Below are 21,459 nucleotides of genomic sequence, written 5' to 3'. Positions count from 1 at the left end.
CCTTTTATAAGTATTTCATTTTTTTGCTAGAATTTTTTAAAAGTTCATAATTTTTCAATATAAACTATTCTTTGTTACTCAATAGTAATCAGATCTCTCATTTATTAAGGATTAATATACATAGAAATTATGCTGCTCTCTTAGTTTTAATTTTATATCTTAAGTTTTATATATAGGTTACTTTTTTAAATGAAAACTCATTTTAAAAACAATTTTGTAGAAAATTGCCTTTGTCTAGTTTTTTCAGTAAGTTTTGAATTGCTAATGGTATCTATTTAATACTATTCAAGATAAAACACTTTTCCCCACAGAAATCACTTGTTTTCTTGTTGATAAATGAAAACAAATTACTAAAGTAAATGTCATGTGTTACTCATGCTTAAAGCAAAATGAGGGGCGGGGGCAGGGTAACTATGAACATACTTCCCTGAAGAGTTCTACATCTTTCATCTACACTATCTTGAATGGTCCAAAAGACAAAAACATGAAACATATATCATTTAGAAATGTCTTTTATGTGCATGTGTATTTTGTTAGTGCCATGTGTTTTAGATTCATATTTGTAATTCTTCAGAGACTTTTAAAACTTTCCTGCTACATATATGATTTTTAAGGAGTATTTGTGATATGTTGATAAAATATGAGAAATTATAAAGGCTAAGATGAAATATTTTATTATGAGGTATACAGAAAGTCTCATGGTTTTAGATTTCTCTTCTACATGGCTTAATGATAATCCAAACTTATAATTTTTAATTGAGAATATTTTATTTGCTTTTGTTTGCATAATATGGAAATGATTACTTATTTAAATACTTCACAGACTTGGACTAATGTTCATGAAATCCTGGTGTCTTTTGGAAGAAGAGTTTTGTGCTACCCACTTTATCGTCATTTCAAGCTGGTGACGAAAGCCTGCAGAGACACTATAAAGCTATTGCAATTAGGTAAGATATTATTGTGCTTGCAACATTGAGAATGAAAAGTTATACGTTTTTAAACTCTGAGGAAGTAATAGTGATTTTTACTTGTTTTTTCTATACATAAATTAGTAATGAAAATCATTCAATCCAACCACTTCTTCCTTCCAGGTATATAAAGTAATGGTCCTTCTATACAGATATATAATCACACAAATCACACAGAGAGATGTGGTACTCGTTTTTTTCTGAAAGGAGTGAGGAGGTAAATAGAGAAGGTACATACCATATGCCAAACTATTTTGTATTGTAGTAGATTGCATCATTCAGTTTTTCGTGGATGCCTGTAATTTTCTAGGCACTATGCTAGGATTGTGGATACAATAATACATAAGATAAATTTTCTCCTCATATGAAATTTATAGTTTGGCTTGGAAGACAGATAATAATTAAAAAGCAGTTCCAATATATTATTGGGTAGTATATTGATCCACTAGGATGAGTCATGGAGCCTGTATTTGGGAGGTCAAGAAAGGCTTTCCAAAGAAAAGCATAGCTACTCTGAGGACTTTTGACTATTGCTAAATCCAACCTGAAAAGACAAATATTTGCTAGTTTTAAGGATGTAGAAAATTCTAAGCTCTGCAACAAATTCCAAAGTGCCTATAACAGCATCCTTGGATTAAGAATATAATTTCCAAGATAATGACTTTGTCAGGAACAACATCCATTTCTATGTACTGTTCTGGCACATTTATTTAAAAGTCATGTTCTGTACTTTATGGCAATTTCTTATATTCTCCCCTGGGGAGTCTCATCGTTCCTTTGTCCTTAGATAAAAGTCTTCTGGGGACTTAATTTTCAGACTTCTTAATAAGAAGGGAATAGAAAGAAAGATTGTCCCTTTACATCCAGGTGACTCTACTGGATTAAAAGGAAGAATCACATCTCTAATGTTTTCTCCTCCTAGAGGTGTACCTAGGTTTTTCTTTGACTTCTGTGTAACCTTTAGTCTTCTTGCCCTGGGGAACGGGGAATCATGTTTGAAGTAGATTCTTTTAAAGTAGACATTAATTATAAAAATGAATCATAGATAAATGAAAGATAACTTTTTATTAATCCTGTTGGTTTAGACTAGCTATATTTTATTTTGAAGGATTGTTGATTTTAGGCTAGTGGAGCTACTATGTTTAAGAAATCCAACTTTAATTTAAATCTATCTAATTTAATAGTAGGAAACAACTTTATTTTTTTTGCATGTTATTTCTTCTTGCCTTCCACACATAATATTTCTTAAATTACAAAAAATTACCTTGAAAAATCAATCTACTATAAATAATTGTTGAACTTGAGTTACACGTCACAATTAATTTGTTTAAGTTATGCTAGATTATCTGTGCATTATTCAAAGATATAAACAGTGAGAATTCAGGTTGTGATTATTCTGTTACATCATGGCTTCCAGATGAAAAACTGGTAAAACCCTTTTGTACTTGGGTGTACACACAGGACCACACACACATAAATACAATTACTTGGTACTTTTTATTCTGGGAAATAATGTAGTTATTTAGATTTTTATTTGAAAAGTAATCAGTTTTGTGATTGCATAACCAAATATTTGACTGCCTTGATTTCCACTATAACCAGTTACTCAAAACAGTTGAAATTTAGATTTAACTTTTTATCATTATCAAGCCAGACAAGAACTAGTCTTAGCTGTGTTGTGATAGTAGCAGAAAACCTGAGGTAACATACTGGAGGCTTGTCTGCTGAAAATGAATCTGAACCCACTATAAACTATATACAGTATGTTCTGTGGCTAATTTGGATTGTGGCTAATTAGTGTTGAAACAGAATGTTGAACTGTCTAGAATTCACACCATATGCTCTGGGGATGACAAGCTCTCTGCATGAGGATTATAACCTGTGTTTGTATAGGGATACCATTATTGTCATTTAAGAGTCTCAATTATTTGGATACCCCATAATTTAAGTGGGGATAGCTCAGTCTGGCATTTAATATTTTCCAAGAATGACTTTGTATGCCTACTTATGATTCGAAGTGCAATCACAATGATCACACTTTTATTATAAAGTTCAGCATCCTATTTCCATAGTTGAAAGTAAAAAATACTTCTTTCCCCTGAAGAAATACTCATCTTAAATGGAACAAGCTTCCAAAACCGACGTAATGAAGGATTTAGAATTCTACCTGATATTTCATAACTAATTGACTAAGGTCTGAGTTTGAAAGATCCATGTATTTACTTCACCTGACTTTACTGTAGCCTTTACAACCATTCTTTACTGGGACTTTGGCTATTTTTAATTTTGAATTTCTTCTCCCACCCCTTCCCCACTTTCAAAAGACTGTGTGTTTCTCTCTCACTGTTGCTATGTCTAATCCAAATTCCTTTAAGGTCAGAAAACCTACTTTGTTTCTTAAGTACTGTTGTAGCGTTGAACACTGGACCTTGTACATGGAATTGCTCTCCCTGGATAAATAATCTTGGGGCACATGATCATCTCCCCTTTTTCCCCTCTGTTCCTATCTTCTTCAGCAACTTTCACTTCCTCCTCCTTGTTCCATTCTTTTGAGAAGAGTGAGTAGATCTTTCATGGCAGCATCACTTAAGTACTGGTTTCATGGCAGCATCACTTAAGTACTGTTACTCATTGAATATAAAAGAAAAAGGGAATCAAAAGAGAACAGCGTTTCTAATATGTCTTTAGAAATTTTATTCCATTTAGAAGTGGCATAGTTTCATATTTGATTATACATTGTTCATACAGTTTACTATTTGTACTAAGATCTATATTTCATTAATTTTTATAATTTTTATAAAGACATTCCTTGTTCTTCCATACTCTTGAGCAACTACTGAACATGTAATATAACTATTAAATTGAAAAGGCTGAACATCATGGGGTGGAAGGGAAGCAACTTAATTTTTTCTCCCATTCTTCTTTGATCGTATTCTCTCTACCCCCTCCCCCCTTTTTTTTATTGTTTCTGGGTGGAATATATATCCTATAAATATCATATCACACACACGAACACACACATATATCCTATAATACACTGTAAGTATTCTATAACTTTTTCTACCACTTTAGATTACAAGAAGAGTCTCGTTGCAGTATTTAAATGTCCCCTTTGAACTTGATTAAAAAAATAAATCTTCCCTTCCCCTGCTCTGGCCTGGCTGGGAAGCCAGCAATGGAGAAGAGGGCCCTGTTTGCTATTGTAGGAAATACCGCTTGTTTTCAGAACAGGCCCTTTACTCAATATCACAGGCTGCTCTTTGCTTCTCGATGGGGAGCTTTTATCAGGTATGGGTTAGACAGTAGTCTTCGTACCCCTCAATTTCCAGGGAAGGTAGGTTACATTCTCCGGGGCCCCTCATAAAACCCTCTTTCTCTTGGTTTAGGGTAATAGGAAAGCACCTCCTCCCCTCTCCCATGGAGTATTGTAGAAACCCCACAGCAGTACAGCAACTTTGTCCAGAGATTCTGGACTCCTTTACCCTTAAATTCTTGGAGGTGAATATTAGTCTAAAAGGTCACAAATCAATTTTTTATTAGTTTTTTTACAGGTTAGCATAGAGAGTTTAGTATCTCTTTTAAAAATGGGGTTACTTGATATATTTTATCCTTTGTGAGCCTCATTGGAAATGAGTCAGAAAGAATCCTGTCTTAATATGCTAGTATAGTAATAAGCACACCTGCTGAATTAACTGCTTTCTGTGTGCCAGCACTAGGCTCAGTTCTTTAGGTACCTTATCTCATTTCATTCATATTGTCATCCTGAGAATTAGGATTTACTATCCCCATTTTATGCAGATAGAAGACAGGCTCAGAGAAGTTCAGTCAGTTGCCCGAGGTCACACAACTAGTAGTTGGTAGAGCCTGGATTTGATGCCAGATCTGTCTTACTCAAAGTCTGTGCCCTTTGAAGTGTTGAAATAGTTATAAATGAAATTATATGAAGCATGGGATTTACTTTAAAATAATCCAGAGTGGATTGGGGCAAAGTGGGCAGAGTACAGATGAAATGAGGTTGGCCACAAGTTGGTACTTGCTGAAAATGGGTTGTAAGTACGAGGGAGTTCACTCTCCTGTGGTCTCTTTTTGTGTTGTGTTGTGATTTTTCCTTAGTAAAATGATGCATATTTTTTAAAAGTCTGGACTTTTAACCACTATGCTTTTATGTTTCAAATTGAGATTTATTCACCATTTTATAGAAAATGTAATTTTTGTTTGAACAGTTATATAAAGATTTTGTTGTTGTTGTTAACAAAAACACATTTGAAATAAGGTTTTTTGGTTCTGTTTTGTTTTTAAGGCTAAAAGAAACCTTCTATAAACATTTTAAGTCTGATGACTAATAGCTACATGGCAAGCTATAACCAAAGAAACAGTCTTCAGGAGATTAGTTATTGTTACCAATTAAAAGCTGGTTTTACTTCATATAAATGTTGGGAGCAATGCTCACATATAGTCATCACTGGGCTTAATAATCAGTTTTTCAGAAATGACTGCTTTACCAACCTCTTCAGTAGATAGATGTAATAACACAATCAATATGAAGGAAAAGAATAACCATACCACAGGGCTTGGAACTGATCCTTTTCTTTAGGAAAAATGATTGTTCAAGAAATTGAGATATGGCAAGTGTATTGTGTAAGCTCTGAGTTCTGATGCAGCCTTGAAGATAAATTTGTTTTTAGCCGTTAAATCTATTTAGTCCAAAGTCCAAATGCTGCTTTTTATTGAATTGTAAAGATTACCCAAACTTGAAAACTAAAAGATGAAGTCACTAGGATTTTCCAGTGTTGACCTTTATCTGTATTTAATTTGCATGAATTCCCAATTATGAACATTTTAAAGAATTGTTAGACTTTTTAATTTTTACTCTTTAAGTATTTTGGTAAATTTATTTTGAGAGTGATTCAACAAGTATTTGTTGACTGCTTGCTATGTCAGGGTGCAGACCTGGATCTGGAGATATGATAGTGAACAGGAGAGATTCAACTCGTACCCCAGGAAGCTTAAAATTCTAACAGGACAGGTGGGTAGGGTGGGTATGGAATTACACAACTACCTGATTTTCAGAAATATTGCATTCATAATAAGTATTTCAAAGGAGAAATATAGTGGGTGAAAATATAAAGCTAGGGAAACTGACTTACCTTTAAGTCACTTAAAACACGTAACCTCTTACAGAGGGAAGCTCTGCCTTATTTGACTTCTGATTCTCAACTCCTACAATTTCCTGTTGTTCTAAATACTTGTTAATTGGTTAATGAGTTTATTCATTAAGTTACTCATTCAATAGGTATTTTGTTAGTACCTGCTAAAAAGCTATTGTGTGCAGAGTACCCTGTAAATATAAAGAGCAACAGAAAGATGAATTAGATTTATGTACTATATTTGGGAGCCTGTATGCTAGTAGGGAAGCTAAAATGTCCATCAAAACATAAAATACATAGTAGACAGTGGTAAGTACCTTAGATGAAATGTATACGAAATAGTTCAAAAAGAACAGGTGTTCATGTTTTACTAGGGATCAGAGAAAGCTTCATTTAGGACATAAGATTTGAACTGAGACGTGAAGGGTGGAGGGAGGATTCTAAATATTATAAGTGAGCGGCATGAGGAAGTTCACAGTAGCATAATTTCATCTGTAAAAATTTGGAGTTAATATGCTATCTGACTTTGAGATTTGTCCTACAGCCTCTTTAACTAGTTGATAGTTCCTTTCCTATATGAGTTAACTGGTCACCAGAATTGATTTCTCTATTTCTTTAATATTATCACTTAATTTCCTGCTCCCCACACAGGAGATGATAATTCTTACTTTCTTTTTTCTTCCTCACTCTAAATTGTTTTTGATCATTTTACTTCCTAGTCAGGTCCCCATTGAAATGAAAATATTTCTAAGAATGGAAGAATCATAGTGCTTTCAGGTAATTTAAATAGCATGGAATTCAAATCAAATATTGAAGTACTGTTTGTACCTGTTTTTGCTGACCACTTACATACCAGCTAATCTAAGAAAGTAGGTGTTTCAGAGCCCTGGAGTGTGTGAGCTGCAGCTAAAATGTGACAGGGAGAGTAGGTCTCCGCTGTGAGGTCTGGACAGAGCCAGTTATAGGCCCCACTCCCTGGATTTTCCTTCCATTAGGCAAGGCAAATTCCTTTTATTGCCATTTCTTCCTCAGACCCCAAATCTGTCTTCTCCAACTCTTGAACGGCACATTCTTCTTATTTATTATTTATCCTTGGAGCATTTGTGGCTTTATACCGCCATTTCTGTATAGATGGATGTTGTATATGAGCATATCATTAAAGGGTAGAAAATCAAATTCCAGTGATCTCCATAGAATTCTTTTTCTCTAATAACTTTTTTAATCATTAGATATTGTTAATCGCCGACATTTTTTAGATAGCTTTTGCGATAATTTCTTGGTTACATTTATATAAAATATCCTTTGTTCTCTTAAAATACTCTGTACGGGGCAGCATTTCTTGTGTGGTTTACAAATCATAAGTTGCCTTTTAATTGCCAACATAGAACTATGGTTATTTTGCTACAAAAAAAGTATCTTAAAGTGTTAATGTTCTTTGGAAAGTTGAGTTATATCCTAATGCTTACCAGTGGGTGATGTCTCAGAATCAGCTAATCCCTTAAATATTTACTTATACATAAAAGTTGACCCTTGAATAACATGGGGTAGGGGTGCCGGCCCCCTGCACAAAAATCCACGTTTAACTTTTGACTCCCCGCAAACTTAACTACTTACTAATAGTCTACTGTTGACTGGATGCCTTACCGAAATATAAACAGTTGATTAACACATAATTTGTATGTTATATGTATTATATGCTGTATTCTTACAATAAACTAGAGAAAAAATGTTATTAAGAGAAAATACCTTTACAGTACTGTATTATATTTACCGATACCATAATTTTATGTCATCTGTTTACAACATGAATTGTCATTCAGTACCTACATCAATATTGTCTTATATGATACAAAACACTGTAGATGTTCTATGTATTACTAACACTAGACATCAAAAATGAAAAGATAATGTGAAAAAAATTCATATTTATTTACAAGTATAACAAGTCATGCATTTATAATGAAGAAGCATCAGTGTGATTGTTTTTTGGTAGCATAGTTTAATCAATATGATTGTTTCATGGTAGCCTCGCCTGTATACTAGTGACTGGATTGTTATAAAATTTTTAACTTTTTATAATAGATTTGTGTACATTTTATGGTAATAAAGGATAAATAGACTAGTATTTACATATATCCTATGCATTCATGACATACCTGTTTCTTAGTTTTTTCAATATTTCTGGGTTCAAGGTTCATCTGTGAGTTTTTTTCAAATTGTGGCAAATCCAAAAAAATACCAATAAATTTATTGGAAAAAATTCATGTATAAATGGGTCTGTGCAGTTCAAACCTATATTGTTCAGGGGTTGGCGGTACATCCAATTTAAATTCTACATTGTGTTTCCGGTACTATTTATTTAAGATAAGTTTATTAATTTCTGCAGTTTTTGAACTGAGCAATGTAAAAGACCCAAAAATTAGTTACATGGTTTGAATATTATGGCTTTAAAAAAACTTCTATAGCTAGCGCCTCTTTTTAGAAATCAAAAGTCGGTTTTGACATTATTTTTATTAATCTGAATTTATAAGGGAGTAACTAAGTCTACTCTCTTTAAGAGGATGAAGGCAGAAAATTATACTTATTTAAGATTGATTCGAGAGAACAAAAACATTTTTTATGGCTTTATTGAAATATAATAGACAGTTAGTTGCTCGTATTTACGTTGTGCAATTCAATGAGTTTTTTTTCAATTACAGTTGGCATACAATATTTTCATTTCAGTTGTATAGTGTAGTGACCAGAGATCTATATAGCTCACAAAGTGATCACTCACTAAATTGTATACCCCTCTCCCCTTTATTTATTACATTATTAACTATTTTCCTTATGCTACACTTTATATCTTTGTCTATTTTGTAACTATCCATTTGTACTTCAAATCCCTTTTCCCTTTTGAGCCGTCCCCCGAATCCCTCTCCAATCTAGTAGCCCTCAAAATATTCTCCGTATCTTTGAGTTTATTTCTATTTTTGATGTTGTTGTTGTTTATTTTGTTCTTTAGATTCCACATGTACGTGAAGTCATATAATATTTGTCTTTCTCTATCTGAGTTATTTCATTCAGTACAACATCCTTTGGGTCCATCAAGGCAATATTTTTCCATCCCTTTTAATCCGTGTGTGTCTTTTAATCTGGAGTAAGTCTCTTATAGGCAGCATATGTAGGAGACTTTTTTCCTTATCCATTCAGCCTCTCTGTCTTTTGGATTACTTAATTCTTTTCCATTGGAGAGGTACTTGTTGGTAGGAATGTAGTTATTATTATTCTTTATTCATGTTTGATTCATGTTTTTTTCTTCTTAAAAAAGAAGAAACACTGTAATACTTGCTTGGTGTTGATAAATTCTTTTAGCTTATTTTTGTCTGGGAAGCTCTTTATCTGTCCTTCATCTCTAAATGATAGCTTTGCTGGATAAAGTATTCTTGGTTGTAGATCTTGGGTTTTCATCGCATTGAATATTTTGTGCCAAGCCCTTCTGACCTGCATTCTTTCTTTTGAGAAATCAGCTGCCAGTCTTATGAGTGCTCCCTTGTAGATAACTAACTGCTTTTCTCTTGCTGCTTTTAAGATTCTCTCTTTGCATTCAACCTTTAGCATTTTAATTATAATGTGTTTTGGTGTGGGCCTCTTTGGTTTCCTTGTTCTTGGGACTCTCTGAGCTTCCTGGGGTTTTATGTCTGTTTCCTTCACCAGGTTAGGGAAGTTTCATTATTTCTTCAAATAACTCTTCAAGTTCTTATTTTCCTTCAGGTACCCCTATGACATAGATATTTTTACCTTTAATAGTGTCCCGTAGGCTCCTTAAATCATTATTATTATAGTCTTGTCTTCTTTTTTCTTGCCATTCTGATTGAGTAGCCTTGGCTTCCCCATCCTCTGTATCGGTGGTTGGATTCTCTTCTTTATCCACTGTGTTGATTCCTTCTAATATACTCTTCATCTCTGATAATGTGTTCTTCATTTCTGATTGGTTCCCTGTTATAATTTCCATTTCCATTTTTATGTTTTTTTATCTCTTTGTTAAATTTCTCACTGAATTCATCTACACTTCCCATAAGTTCATTGAGCATCTTTATAACCAGTGTTTTGAACTCTGCATCTTTAAATTGCTTGACACCATTCATTATTCTTGGATCTCTGTTCTTTTCTCTCATACAGTTTTGACTTCTTTGTCTTACCATTTTGACTGCCTTTGTGTGTCTTTTTCTATGTCCTAAGCAAAGCTCCTAAGTCTCCCGGTCTTATTAGTGTGGATTTGTGTAGTAGGTGTCCAGTGGCACTGTCCTCAGAGGAGTTTAGCTGCAGGCCAAGTTTAGTCCCAGCCTATGCCCCTCCAGGGCAACCTGTTAAGATTTAGCAAGCAATCCACAGATTCTGTGCTTAAAGTTACCTTGAGACCACACCAGAAGCTGAGGCTAGCTCTCACCAGTTTGAGTCTTGGTTCTGCTCAGCAAGGAGCACCAGACTTGCCAAGGACATAACTGGATGTGGCTTGGGTGGGGCTGTGAGTTGGGGTAGGCAGAGTTTCAGGGAATCCTCTGGGCGGAGCAACTTCTGTTATCCAGTTTGATGATCTCAGCTATGGCGGCACTACATCTGCACACTGAGAGCGGGGCAGGCTGGATATTGCTGGCTCTTTTGCCTGGGAGAGATCTTCGCCTCCGGCCTTCACTTCAATAACTGAGTGTTCCCCTGCAAGTCCCTGGTGCCCCTTGTGCAGCCGACCTGGCTTTGGTGCTCAGAACGAGCAAGTCGTCACCTCAAAGTCCACTCGTGAACACAGCCCCTTTAAGAGGCATCCGCAGCTACCATGCTGTTGCTGTGGCCTCTGTCTCACTCAGCCGCTGGGGACTGGGCAGCCTGGCATCTTCGCCCCCTTCTATCTGCAAGTTGATTAATTATTCCTCTCCCTAGTCGTAGTGTTTCTGTTTGTCTAGATCCCAGGTGACTTTGCTCACTCTTTGCTCCATGTTTCTGTCACAACTTTGATTTGGTCACAAGAGAGATGAACAACTTCTCTATCATCTATGCCATTTTTTCCAGAAGCCAGAACAAAAACATTTTATTTGATCCCAATGAATGAAGGTTCTGTTCCACAGTATTTTGAGGCCTAGATGAAGTAAATTAAATAATGCTTTATATTTTATCTGAAACATGGAAGTTCATATTTTTGCAATTTAGAATTCCTTTAAATAGGGATTAATGTGGAAAAATAACAAAGAGCAGACTTTTTTTCAATAGACCTAATCCCTTCTCTATGCAAGGCATTACAATAGTACCCCCTTATCTGCAATTTCATTTTCTTTGGTTCCAGTTACCCATGGTCAGCCATGTAGTGAAAATATTAAATGGAAAATTCCAGGAATAAACGATTCATAAGTTTTAAATTGCGCACTATTTTGATTTGCGTGATGAAATTTCTCTCTGTCCTGCTTCGTCCCACATGGGATGTAAATCATCCCTTTGCTCTTTATATCCATATGCGGCCTACCTGTTATTCACTTAGTAGCCCACTAGGTTATCAGATCAACTGTCAGTGTATCAGTGCTTGTGTTCAAGCCTTTAATTAATAGTAGCTCCTAAGCCCAGGAGAAGTAATGCTGGCAATTCACATATGCCAAAGACAAGTCTTAAATTGCTTCCTTTAAGTGAAAAGGTGAAAGTCCTCAGTAAGGAAAGAAAAAAAATCATGCTGTGGTTGCTAAGATTTATGGCAAGAATGAATCTTCTGTCCATGAAATTGCCTGATTTGTAAATTAAATTTTATCATAGGTATGTGATAAAGTTTATCAAAGGAGGGCCCTTTTTGGAGTGAGCTGAGGTCTTTGGGTACCTTCCATTCCAAATAGTGGCTAGTGTTAAAAGGGATCGTTTCATCTGCTTTCTTCTCTCCACAGGATGAGATGTAGCTGATGTAGTTGGCTCCCATTAAAGTAGATCCCTTAGCATTAGGAGAAGCAAACTAAGACGACTACTTGATCAAGTGGCTGAATGAATGAGGATGGCAGGGTTTTAAAAAATTAAGAGTAATGAGACCTGTGTGAACTGGAGACATACATGTCTCCAGTTGTTGCCTATTGTAACCATGTGGATATGTAGTATTGCCAGGTTTGGGAAAGTAGAGAGCAATGATTTTTTTTTTTTCCAAAGTAGTAATACATAGTGTATGCTTTATTGAGTTTTCGCCAATGGATAAACAAACTGTCTTATATAGATTCCATAGAACTAGAGTACAATATCACAAACAGGATATTGACATTGATATAGTCGAGACAGAACATTTCCATCCCCACAAGGATCCCAATTTAAATATGAAAATGCTGTAAGATTTAAGATAAAACTGTAAGAGCCATGGCAGTTCTGAGAGTCCAAGTCAGCCTGTGTGGGTAATTAGTTTTTGATTTCAACTCCAAAGCAAGCTAAGTGCCCAGCTGTGTTTCTCATACCTTCTTGGACTTGCTAGTTTCCAGCTGCACTAAGGGCTTGCATCAGGTGTCTGCTCTTTCATTCCTACCTTGTGATTGAGTCTCAACCCTGTGTGGGTTCCCAGATTAGGTTGGGGAAGGAGGTAGGAGATGTCCTGCATTCTCTAAGTAGCTATGAACAAAAACCTTAAAAAAATAAAACATAAGATCTCTTACCTCTTTCCACTCACTTTATATCATTACTGTTGTCATCCAGAGCCTCCCAGAGTGGAGGATGAGTTATAGGACTCCAGTACCATACCTCACTCTGACTCCATTGGGTGCTTTTGATTTTGGGTGAGGGAAAGGGCTTGAAAGGAAGAAGCAAACAGCATAGGCCTAATGAATAAGATGTAGTAGTAGTTACTACTGCAAAATTTGTAGGATTTAGAAAAGACGAGTAGCAGAATGTATTCTTTGGGAAGGTAGAAGGTAAGGAAAATCAGGGAGAGGAAAATAAGTTACATATGTCCAAGAAATGGCAAATATTCTAGTTTGGAGGCCTGGGATATGAAGGGGAATTGTAGGAAAGAGGTGGGAACATTGTATTGGGGCAGGATTGTGGAGAGCCTGTAGTGGCTTGCTAAAGAGACTTGGTCTTGTTCCGTGAAGGACCACTGGAGAATTTGGTGTTGTGGTTTGTGACAGGCTCATGAAGTCAGATTCATCTGGCAGTAGCACCAAGGTTAGAGTCATTGAAGGGAGTGAGTTAGTAGTATGGAGAAGACAGGAGATTACTATTCTTGCCTGAGGTTAAGTAGTTTGGGGACAGATAATATGGTCTGAACCAGAGGGCCAGCAGTGATATGGAGGGATAAAGAATATATAGGCAGATGTCTCACAGGTAGTGGAGTACGAGCTAGTAAAAGGAGTCCCAGGGCCCTTGACCCTATATGATCTGTTGTCCTCCTTCCCTTGTCATCTGTAAAGTGCTTACATGTTGATTGTCTCATTTAATTCCCACAGCAGGTCTGAAACATTTCTCTCCCCACCAATTTATATGTGTGGAAAGGGATTCAGATTAAGTATCAAACAGCTAAGAAATTAAACCAAAAGCAAGCAGATTCTTGGCTATTTTCACTTCTACTTTTTAAGAGAAATTAGCTAAGAACTGCACAAGATTACATATACTTAGTTTTTAAAATGATCTTTCCTTATTAGCCTTTTATAATTTAGGACTAGAATTCTGAAATCTTAATTTCATAATCAAAATTTTCATGTAACTTTTTAATACAAATTAAACTTGCATGTAGATAGCTAATCATTTTTACTAAGTTATATTTACTGTACATAGATTAAAATGTAGAGAAGCATAAGTCATTTCTATCAGTATGCAAACCATTTAGCAGTAAGCAAACACTCTCACTAAGTGAGGGTATCAGAAGGGTTTGGTTTCTTTCCTTCTACCTGACATACTGATAAGTGTTTCAGATCAGGAAAAGGACTCATAAATCTGGTCGCACTGGGTTATTTTTTTGTTTTTTTTCATGAGCCAGTTGTCTTTCCTTCTATATATTTCTTCCTTCTGACTTCATGCACAGTTTTAGTTTTCCCAATTCTGAACTAATTCCAAAAAATAAGTCTAAACTTTTAATATTAACTAGTATCTATGGGGCAAATGAAGTATAATAGTCTTAATTAAAGCAACAATAAATTTATTCTAAACTGAGCTACTAGGCACTGAGATGCTGTATTCATAACGTAGAATAATTGAAATAAAATTTGAACCACAGAATTAGAAGTTTTGGATGCTTATGGATTTTTTTTTTTAAAAATCCAAGTTTAGATTGCAACTGTTTCAAGAGCTTTTTTCCATGCATGTTCAGCTTCTTAACCTTTCTACTTTTGTACTTACTATATAGATGGGATTTTTTTTTTAAGTTCTACCTTAAACTTGGATGCCTCATTCTTAACTGTCTAAAGAAATTGAAATTAGTTGTGCTACCATTATGTAATTTTGATGACATCTGGGCATATATTTATAAACTAACACAACTACTGCTTTGACAGGTGACTTAAGGAGGAGGATTGAATTAATGTCAAGGCTGTCCTTTCAAACCAGCAAATCTAGCAGGGTTTGTTAGAGCAGAAAAGGCAAAAAGCAGCCTTGGGTTAAATGAATTCCTTGAACTTTTGATGGTGTAGTAGTGTAAGAAAGTTGGCATAGCTGCGTTCTTTTCTTATCCGAGACATGATGTAGGTATAATAAGGGAATGTACAAACAAATTATATACTCCATATTTGTCATGACACAATAACTTAAATGTACAGATCACAGAGGTGTTATAACTAGTACTTGTTAACTGAGCAGTTTGACCACGTGTTTTTAAACTTAGGTCCTATGATCTCCAGACTACATTAACAACCAAATGGTATCATACAATTTGCTAGACATTATTCTAGACCAGAAAGAAAGTTGAAAAGCCACGTCCTTTCTCCTCAAGGAGTTCACCACAAAAGTTTATACATACCGACACTGTATTTATTGCATAGTGACTGGGAGGCAGACGTACTTATTTTCAAGTCATGACCGTTATTTCCTAGCTGTGATCTTGCCAACTCCTTTGTAACATTGAGGCTCAGTTTCCTCATTTATGAAATAAGCAAGAAAGTACCTAACTTTAGAGTTAGATGATGCAATGTATGGAAAGCACTTGGTACAAAGCAAGGGAGTAGCTACTAACTACCTTAATAGACTAGATAGATGTGCCAAGAATTATGAAGGAACCTACACCTTGGGCAAGAGCTAGAATCCAGTTCCTAGAGGAAGTAATGCCTGATTTGAGACTTGATGGTAAATTAAGTTGGATTGGTTGTTGTACCTTCCAGGGAAGGGGAACATTTACAAAGTATGTTTGCTTCATATTAATTTTGTTTGTGGGTAAACCAGTAATATTTGTAATTTTAATAACAGAATAATTTAAAAATCCATATAGGACAATAAATTTGTGCATAAAAATAGTAACTATTATTGCTTCAAGTGTGTTTCTTATTACAGCTCAGAGACAGCTCAGAACTGTAAGAGCTTAAATGGCATTTGAGGAATTCGAAGATAAAAATCAAATTGAAAAGCTTTCATAAAGCTAAATCTAATATATGTTTGTTTCTGGGGACTTGGCTTTATGCTACTTCCAAACAGGGCCTGGTATTGAAGCAAATTACTACACTTTTAGTCTCTTAATTTTGATTAATTTGACACAGTTCTTCTGTTAATCCCTCTTAATGTTCAAATAATTAATGAAAATTAGTATTAAAAATAATTCATAAATTATCCCTTCTGATAATGTGGTCTCATCAAAATTCCAGGATTCTAGCTGGGTATATACTAAGTTATGCATTTTAAATGACAGCAATGTTTTGTTTGTTTGCTTTTATTTTGAGGTGATTTTACAAATAAAGATGATGCAGATTTTACAAATAAAGATGAAGCTTTTCTTTAGGTATTTTGAATAACCACCTCTTTTACCTTTACTCTTTTTGCTTCTTGGGTTTGTAGCTCAAAACTTTAAAAAGCAGAACTAAGTACCCAGTAAACCATAGCCACATAGCAATTATAATGTACCAATAGTTGAAAAGAAATTTAGTTCTTATTATAGAGCTAACTATTTATATTATTTTTTCCTGTGCTGGCTTTTGCGCAGTAAAAACATTCACTATTCTAATAATCTAGAGACGGGAGCCCTTTCTTAAGTGCCTCCGACTATGAGCTTGTCTGTCAAGAGAGATTATTGCCAAACCTGGTCTCTTAATAGGAAGATTTCAAATAGCCAATGGATTCTAATTTAGAGTAGTTCAATCTTGTTTCGGTTTCAAGATACCTTAACCTGAGATGCCACATCTGTCCAAAACAGAAAAGCACATTGTTCTTAGTTTACCTTCCTTTTAAAGAAAAGCCAGAGAGTGAGTTTCCAGAGAATATGTTAAATACTGTTTACTGTCCATCTGCTTGTTTTGTCCTTCATATTTTTCTTTATGTTGTCATTATGTTTCTCTGTTGTTATTAGACAGCCATTTTCCCCGAGGTAAAACATTCATGGCACTTGTCATTTATAGACCAGGATACTAGTTTTAAACTGCTTCTACTAATTTTAAACTCTTTTCAAGAGATCTTGATACCAGAAGCCTTTCTTTCGTGGATAGGTTTGGCTTAAGTGAGGAACAAGTCGATGATAGAGAATCCCTAAATTTTTGGAGATTGAACATCCTGGAGGCCACTTCATTACTGCAATGAAAATAGTTACTGTGGTTACTGTGCAAGATACATTTTTCCTGCTTTGGACCAGGCAGTAAACTGGCTAGAAATGATCACTTTCCTTCAGTGTCTTTGAGCAGAAATAATTCTATAGGATTTAGGTCTGAGCAGTTTTTATGCCCATATGGTATGTGATGAGCTCAGGAGCCAGATACTTTGGGTCCCCAAAGGCTTTTGGCTACTGGCCATGCGACAGCCTACAGGACGACCAGTTTTTTCCTTTGCTGATAGCTATTAGGTAACTGGTTGACAACCTGAGCGAGAGAGCAGTCAGTACAAAAGAGACTTTAAATAAAAAGCTACATGTTTCATGAGTCTCTTGGCTATGATGCTATAATGATCTCTGGTGATTCAGTGAGAACAAAAGAGATCAAATATGACCTCCGGGTAACATACATATTGTTGCGGGGAGGATGGCTTTAATGTATTTTTTTGTTCTAGATTCTCAACTGCCAGTAGCCTTGATATCTTTTACCTTGTTTTTCAATTAGCATACTGTAAAAGTAGTTCGAATAAGACCTACAATAAAAACACAGCTTTTGAAGAATGCCTAACTGTCCCTTTCAAAATTGCCTTCGATGTTATTTTGTAATTTTCTAAAAACTACCTGATCTAAATACTGCTTCTTAGTTGTTCAAAAATAATTTTAAGAAATTGTAAGTATGAATTAAATTTTTTAGCATTCTTTGTCAGTATTTAAGGGATTAGTTATATAATCAAGCATGCCTAACTTTTTTAAACAAATAAATATTTATTGTGGAGAATTTTGAAAATAGGAGAAAGTGCAAAGAATTTTGAAAATAGGAGAAAGTGTAAACGACCGTAACCCCATATGTAAAACAATGTCTGGCATATATCAGGCACTCACGATTTGTTCAATGAGTATAGAGAGAAATACTGTTAATATCAATGTTTAATGGTTTTTCTCCATGTATATTTGTCTTTTTTTAAGAAAATATGGATCAAAACATGCAAATACAATATAATTTCTCTTTAAATAAAAAAAATATATTTTTGACTTTTTTAATTCTTTTGTGATAAGTAGAAGATCTGAATTTACCTGTGGTCCTTAGCAAGGGGACTACCTCCCTTTAGGCATGTCTGCTAAATGAAGCTATATTAATTTCATTAAGTAATGGTTGCTATAGATTCTCATTAAATATGTAACTCCATACCTTTCTTTTAATTCAAACCTTAATTCCATACCTTTCTTCATGAAAATCTAGAGTAGGGTCTTTTATCCTTACTCCCTATGCTTGTGTTTAAGCTTTCTCACCTCAGTTCTATCTAATTGTATTTGTCTCCTCCTCCTGTCACAGTCTGAATCCTACCAAACTCACCTATTTACTCCCCTTATTTCTATGCCTGAACCATCTGCTCCAGCCGAATGGTTTTTTTCTATTATTTCCTGAATCCACCCCATTTTAAGTCCTACGTCTACTTCTTTTCACATTGTCATCAAGCTGACTGGCATGCCCAGCCCCTTTTCTTCACTCAATGAATTATTTGCTGTGAAGCACAGCTCCAAATCTTGCATTTTTTGTTAACCTGCCGTTATTAGTAAGCTATGGGATAGTGAGAGGCAGTATTCTGGGGTGTTATACTATAGCGGAGCTTATACAAGTTTCAAGTGAATAGTTTTTGTTTTTGTTTTTTGGTAAAGATCTATTGTTGACTTTTAAAACTTTAAGTTGGTAGTTATAAAAATAAACTCCTTCCTCCTGTACCTCACCCCCCACCCCCACCCCAGAGGGAGAGGGAATGGGTGAGAGGGAATGGGTGAGAGAGAGAGAGAGAAAAAGAAATTGGCATATGCTTGCCCCTCTCATATTTTCTTCTCTGTGGCAAATAAAACTGGTCAAAAAATTCTTACAGTTCTCCCTTAATTTTTTGCTATTTGGGTAATGTAGCTAATTTGGTTTCATCACTTTCGTGAGCGTTGATTGTGGAGTTAAGTCCTTACTTAACGTTATCAATATGTTTGTGACTTTATGTGACTTTAAGTGAAAGAGGTTTAACAAAGCAAATTTTACCACAGCTGTGCTTCACAGCAAAATTTAATGAGTTAAATTCCTACAATGTTATAATGAAACAATAAAACAAAGTTGAACAAATGAAATTATTTGAGGACCTGCTGTATTTCCTCTTCTTGTCATTAAACTGCCTTCAACATTACCTACCTTGTAATTAAAATTGGCCTTCAGTGACTTGGGGAATTCACACTAATAATTTGATATAGTTAACCCGGGCCACTTTGATAAGTCTGAGCTCTGACCTTGACTTAACTAAATGTAGTTTTAGGCTTTCTAAGTATAGTCATGTCCCAAATAATGATGTTTCAAGGATGGACTGTGGTCCCATAAGATGATAATGGAGCTGAAAAATTTCTATCACCTAGTGATGTAGCTATGATAACATCATTGTGCAACACATTACTGATGTATTTGGGCTGATGCTGATGTAAACAAACCTACTTCACTGCCAGTTGTATAAAAGTATAGCACATACAATTATGTACAGTACATACTACTTGATAATGATGATAAATGACTTACTGGTTTATATATTACTTATTCTTTTTATCATCAATTTAAAGTGTATTCTTTCTACTCATAAAAAGAAGTTCGCATAAAACAGTAAGTCATGTTACACCAGCAGCAGCTTTGTACATCTCATGCTTACCACGTCTCTTGATTGCATCATTTTCTCTGTGCTTGATTTAATCTCATAGTTTATACAGGAACATGCTGTCCAGACTTGTAGCCCAGGAGCAATAGGCTATACTATAGAACCTAGGTGTGTAGTAGGCTATCCTGTCTAGGTTTGTGTAAGTGTACTCTGTGATGTTCGTACAATGAAGAAATCACCTAATGGTGCATTTCTCAGAACGTTTCCTTGTTAAGCAGTGCATGACAATTTATTTCTCTTAACCAATTGAGCAATGAAGTTTTTATTGGCATTTTTCTCAGCTCCATATAAGGAAGCCACATAAATGGTTTAACAATTTTTTAAAGGAATGGTTCTGCTTTGAACTTGCCACCTACTTAACTCTTGAATAATAAAAATGTTGTGATATAGACTGACTGGGCAAAGAACATATGGATAATGTAGCACAGTGGCTAGCCTGTAGAGCTGGTAAGATCAGAATTTGGATCCTGGCTCCTCAACTCAGTGACACTGTGAGTATCTTACTGTCCTTGAGCCTCAGATTCTGTTTCTGTGAAGTGAGCAGGTGAGGTTATGGGGAGGATCAACCGAGTTTCCTTTCCACTTCTTTCCCTTGCAGGAGTTATTAAAGAGCTCTGACAACTAGAGAAGTCAGTCCAGGCTTCCTGAAAAATGAAGACTTTAGCTAGACCTTAAAGGCAGAATAAAATTCCATTAGATCAAGAAAAAGCATTCTAGGTATGGGGAAGCAGTTGAGAAAAAGACTCTAGACAAGTCCATAGAGCCTTGAAAGCATATGCAGGGAGGGGACTTGATGAAAACCATTCATTAAAAAAAATATGTTTGTCAGAGGACTAAAAGGGAAGAAGTCAGAAATATGAGAGATGAGGAAGAGGATTTTGGTAATCTAGGCTTGGGATGATAAGAGTATGAGTGAGAATAAGTGATCAGGGGGTAGTGGAGGAAGGGCAGTTACAAAGGTCATTTTCAAGAGAAAATGGAATTGGTGTGCAGTTAAAGAAATTGGAAGGATTTAAGTAGGCGATTACTGTGTCATTCATTCATTCATTCATTCATTCTTAAAATATTGAAATCGAAAATCTGCTGCTGCAAGATTCTGTTCTAGGCATTGGGAATTAACTACTAAATAAAACAGAAGTCCCTGCTCTTTTGCAGTTTACTTTCTAATGTTAGTTGTGTTACAAATTTAGTGGGAGCGATTTTGGTATCTTGAGATGTCATTATCTAGTTCGTTCTTTTATCATGTCTAAAAGTTAAGCGGGAAATGATGAAAGCACGTCTAATATCTCCATGAAATCAGTATATAGTATTTTTATGTTTTAGGACTATAAAGAATGAAAAAAATAGAAAAAGCTGTGTTTTACAGATTAAAAGAAGAAGTACTATAGATTTATTAATTTGCCTTCTAGTTAATAAATTTCAGGGACTGTCATGAAGTTTGGAACACCTAGAAAATTGTTGAGTTGTATAAATTTTTTTTGTAGGTTTTGGTTGAGATTAAAATTAGGTTCATTTAATAACCAGGAGGAAGTAATTAGGTTGAACAAGACCATAGTACTTGATAGCTTTTTTCCAAGTGATTTTGTCTGCTTATTTTTGAAGTAGTGCTATGATATTTTAGTTTTCAGTCTGAGCGTTCTTTAATTCTTTAAGATGAAAAAATTTAAAGTAGTACTAGATAATTCCTTGACCGAAAAAATGTTAACATAAGAAATAAAAAAGTTCGAAAACTAATTTCCCATGGTATTTTAAAAGCTTGAATTAGAACATTATCTAATTAAAGTTATGATGCATGTAAATATTCATTTAGTTAGGATTATTTCCTTTTGTTCAATGTACCTAGTTATGTTTCAGTGTTTTTATGATGACTACAATTAATTAGCTATAACAATAGTGTATAAAGATTATTTAAAATTCTCAAGGAAAGAAATAATGAG

General features: G+C 34.9%; 1 protein-coding gene and 1 long non-coding RNA gene across 2 annotated transcripts in view; both read left to right on the top strand.

Annotated features, from left to right (window-relative positions):
- Positions 1-775: 775 nt before the first annotated feature.
- The window catches only part of SHQ1 (SHQ1, H/ACA ribonucleoprotein assembly factor), a 74,797-nt gene continuing 54,113 nt past the window's right edge, over positions 776-21,459 (top strand). Inside the window, exon 1 of the mRNA XM_011381006.2 lies at positions 776-947. Within this exon, the coding sequence (XP_011379308.2) occupies positions 791-947 (157 nt within the window). The 5' untranslated portion in view covers positions 776-790. The remainder of the gene's footprint in view (positions 948-21,459) is intronic.
- On the top strand, positions 954-14,419 carry LOC111732034. The gene is made up of 3 exons (XR_002777400.1): positions 954-4,671; positions 5,490-7,814; positions 14,409-14,419. It is a non-coding gene; the product is annotated as an uncharacterized LOC111732034 (long non-coding RNA).

The sequence above is a fragment of the Pteropus vampyrus genome, unplaced genomic scaffold (genome assembly GCF_000151845.1).
Source record: "Pteropus vampyrus isolate Shadow unplaced genomic scaffold, Pvam_2.0 Scaffold420, whole genome shotgun sequence".
NCBI lineage: Eukaryota > Metazoa > Chordata > Mammalia > Chiroptera > Pteropodidae > Pteropus > Pteropus vampyrus.
The sequence above is the reverse complement of the archived record's forward strand: the minus strand, read 5'-3'. Positions and strand labels throughout refer to the sequence as shown.